The 7,163-nt window shown below is 35.2% G+C and overlaps 1 protein-coding gene across 3 annotated transcripts in view; it reads left to right on the forward strand.

The window, feature by feature from the left end:
* LOC105740904 (zinc finger protein 431-like) overlaps positions 1-4,135 on the forward strand; it is a 33,569-nt gene extending 29,434 nt beyond the window's left edge. Inside the window, exons 2-5 of one of the 3 annotated variants that reach the window (XM_023708707.1) lie at positions 669-795; positions 971-1,031; positions 2,174-3,937; positions 4,022-4,135. In XM_023708707.1, coding sequence (XP_023564475.1) covers positions 669-795; positions 971-1,031; positions 2,174-3,937; positions 4,022-4,133 — 2,064 coding nt within the window. In that variant the 3' untranslated portion in view covers positions 4,134-4,135. Of the gene's footprint in view, positions 1-668; positions 796-970; positions 1,032-2,173 lie in introns of all 3 variants that reach the window. The other 2 variants (XM_023708706.1, XM_023708708.1) reach the window with 2 other exon arrangements.
* The last annotated feature ends 3,028 nt before the right edge of the window (positions 4,136-7,163 follow it).

Consider the following 7,163-nt stretch of genomic DNA (forward strand, 5'->3'; position numbering starts at 1 on the left):
CCAAGATTTTTAATATTTAAACAAGCTTTTTATTTGACATGTGCATTTAAAACTTTCAGATTTAATCTCTAATTTTTAGGGTTACTCTAAATATGTTTCTGTTGTTGGCTTCTAGTTTCATTCCAAAATGAAAGCCTTGCCTTGCATGATTACCATTTCTTTGGCTATATTAAGGTCTTTATTGTTGTTATTCTATATGGGTGAATGTTTCTTGTGATTTTAAGAAAGTTCTGGGCCAAGGAGATGGTTCAGTAGAATAAGTGCCTTCCTGGCAAGCGCAAGGGCCTGAGTTCAATCCCCGGTTCTGCAAAAAGAAAAAAAAGAAAGTTCTGTTACTCTGCAGTTGTGTTACTGTTTTGTGGATGGTGATTGTCAGTGCTACATCTGTGAACTCTGCTCAGAGAAAGTGCATAAACATATTGAGGTGACCCAGCAGGATAACCTGCATGCCTGTTCTTCAGTTGCATTAGGAATGTGTTGCAGTCTGGCATCAGAATTGCTATATGTGATAACATGCACATGAATGGAGAGTAAGGATTTGATGATCAAAACAGGAAGTTAATATTTGAGTGCTTCAACCTTAATTCAGCTCTTCATGAGTGAAGTTGAGACATTCCTGCTGTGAGTCTTAACCTTTTTTCTGAAAATACTGTATATTTGTGATTTAGGAGGCAGTGACCTTTGAGGATGTGACAGTCACCTTCACCACAGAGGAGTGGGTTTTGCTGAATCCATCCCAAAAGAAGCTCTACAGAGATGTAATGTGGGAAACCTTTAGGAATATGGCTGCTCTAGGTATGGCTATTCTAATTTATATATTTGAGAGAATTGTTTTTTTCCCCACTGGTGCTGAATGTGAAAACCTTTTTGATGAATATCTGGACCTGGTCACTTTATACCATGATCTAACTGGAATCTATAATTTTTCTGTAATATATTGATTCATTTTATTTCTATATCTACAATTTAGGAGGAAACTGGGTGAGCCAGCATATTAACGAAGAGTACAAAACTTTTTGGAGAAATCTAAGGTAATTTGTACTTACAAGATAAAGTTGCTCATGAGTCACAGTGTAAGTAGAAATATTACAACCAAGCAAACTGTTCAAATGGCACCATGTTTAAATTTATTTAATTTCACAAACATTCTGCAAATATGTATAATTTGAGTACCTATAATCTAATGTTTGAATATCTGAAATTATTCAGTTTTGAAAACTCAGTTATATTGATTTATACAGCAAATGATACTATCAGCATGTAAAAATGTTCTATGACCAACATCATGAAATTGCATTTAGACATTAGGTATATGCATATCTGAAATGAATACATTTTGTGCTTTGACAGGTATCTTCAGAGTTTTTAATTATGTATACATGTGAATATGAGACATTTAGTATGTACAGAATTGCTAACTTTGTAGCAATATTGAAAACGCAAAGGAATGCTAGTGTTTGATAAAGGCTATTTTCAAGCTGTCCTATAGATTAAGTCTATTTATGTTTTAAAATTCTTAGAATGATTCTCCTACATTGTTGATTGTAATGTAAAGTACAATGACTCTGACAGTCAATATGTAGATGTCTCAAAAATAAAAATAGAAATTCCATTTGATATAGTTATCCATCTCTCCTGGGTATATTCTCAATAGAGTTAAAAATCATAGTAATTCATGCTAAAAGCAGCATGATTTTCGGTAGCTAAGTTTTGGAAATAATCTAGATGTCCATAAAGAGATGCATGTGTACAGAAAATCTGGGACAGATTCAGCATGGTGATGCATGCTTGTGAAGGCCTTATGCTAGGAAGCACAAGCAGGAGGGTGACAAGTGTCTCAGACCAAGCTACTTAATGATTGATGAGAAACTTTCACAAAATAAGAGATTTAAAAAAAAAAAAAAAAAAAAACTATAGGTGTGATTCAGTGCTGACCATGAATTTTATTCCCATCTCAGTAATGGGGGAGAAAAGCAGAAAGAAATCATGCAGTGTATATAATCATTAAAAAAGTATTGGAGCCGGGGAGATGGCTCAGTGCAATAAGCACCTGAGTTCAATCCCTGGTTCTGCCAAAAAAAAAAGTGTGAAATCATCCCATAAAGTTAAGCTATTGTCTTGCATAATCAATAATGAGGATGTGATTCTTTTTGTTGTGATTTTTTTTTAACAGAAGTCAACAGGTAGAAAAATACTGTGGATACCAAGATTGGACTCAACATGAAGAGAATTTTCTTGGGACTTCAGATCCTAATGTAAACATGAAAAAACCTGGTTTTAATCCAACTGAAAGCCTTGATTATAGAAGGCCCCTGGTTGATCATTCATCACTAACTGTCCCCATCATAACTCACACAGGACTGAAACCATATGAGTATGAGAGAGTCGAAGAGAAGCTTTGTAAATGTAATGAACTTGAGAAAACTTGCAGTGAATTCCACTTCTTTCAAAAGCATGAAAGTATACACACTGGAGAGAAACCATATGAACATAAGCAACGTGGGAAAATCTCTGATTCCAGAGAATGTACTGTGATTCCTCATGCTGGAGAGAAGCCCCTTGTGTATAAGAAGAGTATGAATGCCTCCAGAACACCCACTTATGTTCATATTCATGAAAGAAATCACAGTGGAGTGAATCCATATGTATGTAAACAATGTGGAAAAGCTTTTGTTTCTTTCCACTATATTCAAATACATGAAAAAACACACACAAGAGAGAAGGCCTATGTTTGTAAGGAATGTGGGAAAGCATTTTCTCATAGTAATTCCTTTTGCAAACATAAAAGAATTCACACTGGGGAGAAACCCTATGTATGTGAACAATGTGGGAAAGCATTTATCACACGTAGTTATTTTCAAAGACATGAAAGGGTACACACTGGGGAGAAACCCTACGTATGTAAGCAATGTGGGAAAGCCTTCAGTATGCATAGTAATTGTCAGATCCATGAAAGAATTCACAATGGGGAAAAGCCCTATGTATGTAAGCAATGTGGGAAAGCTTTCATTACATCCTGGCATTGTCAGCGACATGAAAGGATACACACTGGGGATAAGCCTTATGTATGTAAGCAATGTGGGAAAGCCTTCAGTATGCACAGTAACTGTCAAATACATGAAAGAATTCACACTGGGGAAAAACCTTATGTATGTAAGCAGTGTGGGAAGGCTTTCAGCAGACACTATGATTGTCATATACATGAAAGAAATCACACTGGGGAGAAACCCTATGAATGTAAGCAATGTGGAAAGGCTTTCAGTACACACAGTAATTGTCAAAAACATGAAAGAAGACATACTGGGGAGAAACCTTACATTTGTAAGCAATGTGGAAAAGCATTCAGTACACACAGTCATTGTCAAAAACATGAGCAAAATCAGACTCGTGAGAAAACCTATAAATGTAAGCAGTGTGAGAAAGCTTTCTGTTCTAAGTGTTTATTATGTGACCATAAAAAATCTCACACTGCAGAGAAACCCTACGTATGTAAGCAATGTGGGAAAGCCTTTGGCAGACACTATGATTGTCAGATACATGAAAGAAGTCATACTGGAGAGAAACCCTATGCATGTAAGCAATGTGGGAAAGCTTTCACTACACAAGGTCATTGTCAAAGGCATGAAAAAATTCACAGTGGGGAGAAACCTTATGTGTGTAAGCAATGTGGGAAAGCTTTCAGCAGGCAAGGTACTTGTCAAATACATGAAAGAATTCACACAGGGGAGAAACCTTATGTATGTAAGCAATGTGGAAAAGCTTTCAGCAGACATAATGATTGTCAAATACATAAGAGAATTCACACAGGGGAGAAACCTTACATATGTACTCTATGTGGGAAAGCATTTGCTGATAACAGTTCATTTTATAGACATAAAAGAACTCACACTGGAGAGAAACCCTATGCATGTAAGCAATGTGGGAAAGCATTCAGTACATGCAGTGATTGTCAAATTCATGAAAGAAGTCACAAAGGGGAAAAACCATATGTATGTAAGCAATGTGGGAAAGCATTCAGTACAAACAAGTATTGTCAAATACATGAAAGAAGTCACACTGGAGAAATTGTATGTAAGCAGGCCTATTTTGAAAATCCTATAAAATTTTCTCATGTAGTTGAGGGATATCTATAAAAATAAAATATTTGCTGTCAATTATATCAAGAAAGAAATTTTACTCATTTTTTCATACTAGAGCTATTGTGTACATAAAATTTTATGTGTTTTAACCTTCAAAATGTTACTTTTCATATTTTTCATAAGTTTCAATGTGGTAGTATTTTTTCCATTGGTTGTACAAAAAAAACAAAACAAAAAAAAACAAAAACAAAAAACAAAACCATACGGCTGTGAGTACCCATGGCCACAGACCAGTAGTACCATAATGTTTTTGAAATGGTATATAATGAATTATAGTAGTATATCAGTCCAAAATGTATAAATCCTGGTACGAATATTGTCATATTGTCAGGAACAATATTTTGCTGTCATATTGTCAGCCACAATATTTTCAAAGGAATTTTTACCAGCAGTGGAGATGTTTTGGGGAGAATGGTTGCTATTGCATGTAATGAGGCAGATGCCTTTATTCAGTTCCTTGACATGAATGCCATTCTATGGTGATCATGATTATTTTTGCCTAAAAATCTGAAATAATAGCAGAAAAAAAATAGAAATAAGACGTGAAATAATAGCTTAACTTATTAGAGGTATTCAGTTTAGTAAATGGGAAATTTAAAAATTTGATTCAGATTATGTTGATTTACTTAGTTTAGATACAGATTAATGTGGTGCTCTTCATTATCAAAGAAGACTGCTTTCTTATGATTAACATATGTGACATCCTTTCAGTTACATAGACTTCACCAAGTCATGAGCATGAGGCCAACTCTGGACTCCTTGTCTTGTGTTTTTCCTTCAGTACATTTAAACACTGACAAATTTTGTAAAATGTTTTGAGTAGTATTGCTTATGAGTCCAGAAACTGTTCAGTTTCTCATTGGATTATATTGTGATGAACCTTTGGAAATGTAAGTGGACAGTGCTTTAATTATCTCTAACATGGTAAACATTATACGTGCTTGTCCTGGCTTTATGCTCAGACATATAATTTAGTCGTGAAAACTGGGTAAGATTATCTGAATTGAAGTCATTTGAAACACCACATAAAATATCTGATGTAATTAATGGAATGTAGTGCAGTGCAGAGTACACTGTCAATTTTTACACACTAAAACATGGCTAACTTCATAGCAGCTTCTACTTTTAAACCATCATCAAGAGGATATATAGGGGGCTGGGGAGATGGCTTAGTGGAATAAGCGCTTCCCTGGCAAGCACAAGAGCCTGAGTTCAATCCCTGTTTCCACCAAAAAAAAAAAAAGGATATATAGTGCATATTGTTAATAGTTTTTCCAACAAGTGATAGAATATTTAAAATGGAAGATACTTTATTCTGAGCACATTCACATTCTCACCACTTTTATCATCAATAAAATCTTGCTAGTCCAGATGGTACATGCCTCTAATCCCACTCAGCAGGCATTGAGAGGAAAATAAAATTGAAGCCAGCCTAGAAAATTTGTTGAGACCCTGTCTGAAAGTAAACATGAAAGGTTTAATGGTGTAGCTTGGTGCTTTAGTACCCTGATTTTATTCCTCAGTACAAAAATTACTTTAATACAACTACATCTTTTTCAATTAACCTATAAAAGTCTAAAGCAGTTGTTCTGGTACATTTGCTTAGTCCCAGCTTCTGGAACAATCTGAGGCTGGATGATCAATTTGAAGCCAACCTGGGCTACTTAGCTAGATTTCTTAGCACTATGTAATAGGTCTCTTTAAATTAAGGAAAAGAGGAATTTAGGTTCACACCTAAACCTAAGATCAGATAGAGAAAATATCACTATCTCAAGTCAAGATGTTATTGCTCAGGAAATTTTATAATATTTATAGAGTAGTAAAATGTCTGCATCATAGGCTGAAAAAAAATTGAACATGAATAAGCTAGTCATTCCATGTTCTGAATAAAAAAAGCATGAAAATGCTATTTTTTCAATGTTGTTACTGATGTTAGGAAATGAGATGGAATATAAAAAACAATGAATAAATTGAATTATATCAAATTAAAATAATTCCATGAAATGAAGAAATAACCTACATAATGGGGAAATTGCTAGCTACTCACAGGACTAATATCTAGAATATAAAAGAACTCAAATAATAGACACCCAATATTAAATGACATAAATGAAAAAATGGGCTACAAAAACACACTTCAGAAGAAGTACATCTCTCCACTAAATAGGTAAAAAATTCAGCATTTTTGACCAGTTGAAAAAAAAATTGAAACAAAATCTTGTTCCAGAAACAACAGCTATCATCAAGAATTTGAAAAAAAAAAAATATTCAAGAAGTTGTGGGGGAAACAACCATTCTACAGTGTTGGTGAGAATATGAACTGAAATCTCTAGAAATTATGAAAATTGAGATTTGCCAAGATGGCTGTCCCCTTTGACTTTTCTGGTGTGTGCTACCACCTCTGACACTTGGCAATGCAGACCTTCACGATGAGCCTTACAGGCAAGACTTGCTCTTGAACAGGAGCCCAGTGATGTCACTGAGAATGTCAAGGCCAAGACCCAAGACAGAGGGCACCCCCCAACCAGCACAGGCTGATTTTTGCACCTGGTCCTGTACCTGAGGGTAGGCAGTTGTGCTTCCCTTTTAAGCATTGAACAAGTTTTTTTGCACCTTCAATAAAGTTATTGCATTCCCAAACAACAAAAGAAAGAAGAAAGAAAGAGAAAGAAAGAAAGAAAGAAAGAAAGAAAGAAAGAAAGAAAGAAAGAAAGAAGAAAGAAAGAAAGAAAGAAAATAATTAAACCCACGGAGAATAGTAATTCCATCCAGTATGATGATTTCTTTCTTTCCTGGGTATCAAAAGATATAAAGGACTGGAGAGATAGCTCAGTGGTCTAAGCACCTGCCTGGCAAGTGCAAGGACCTAGGTTCGATCCTAGGTACTGCACAATGTACTGGCCACTGACATCAAGCATGGTGGTGCACACCTGTAATCCTAGGGCTGGGGAGGCTGAGATAGGAGAACCATTATGAATCTAAGCTGTGTAGTGACACCCTGTACAAAATAAATAAATAAATAAA

Source organism: Octodon degus, unplaced genomic scaffold (assembly GCF_000260255.1).
Source record: "Octodon degus isolate 3935 unplaced genomic scaffold, OctDeg1.0 scaffold00485, whole genome shotgun sequence".
Lineage (NCBI taxonomy): Eukaryota > Metazoa > Chordata > Mammalia > Rodentia > Octodontidae > Octodon > Octodon degus.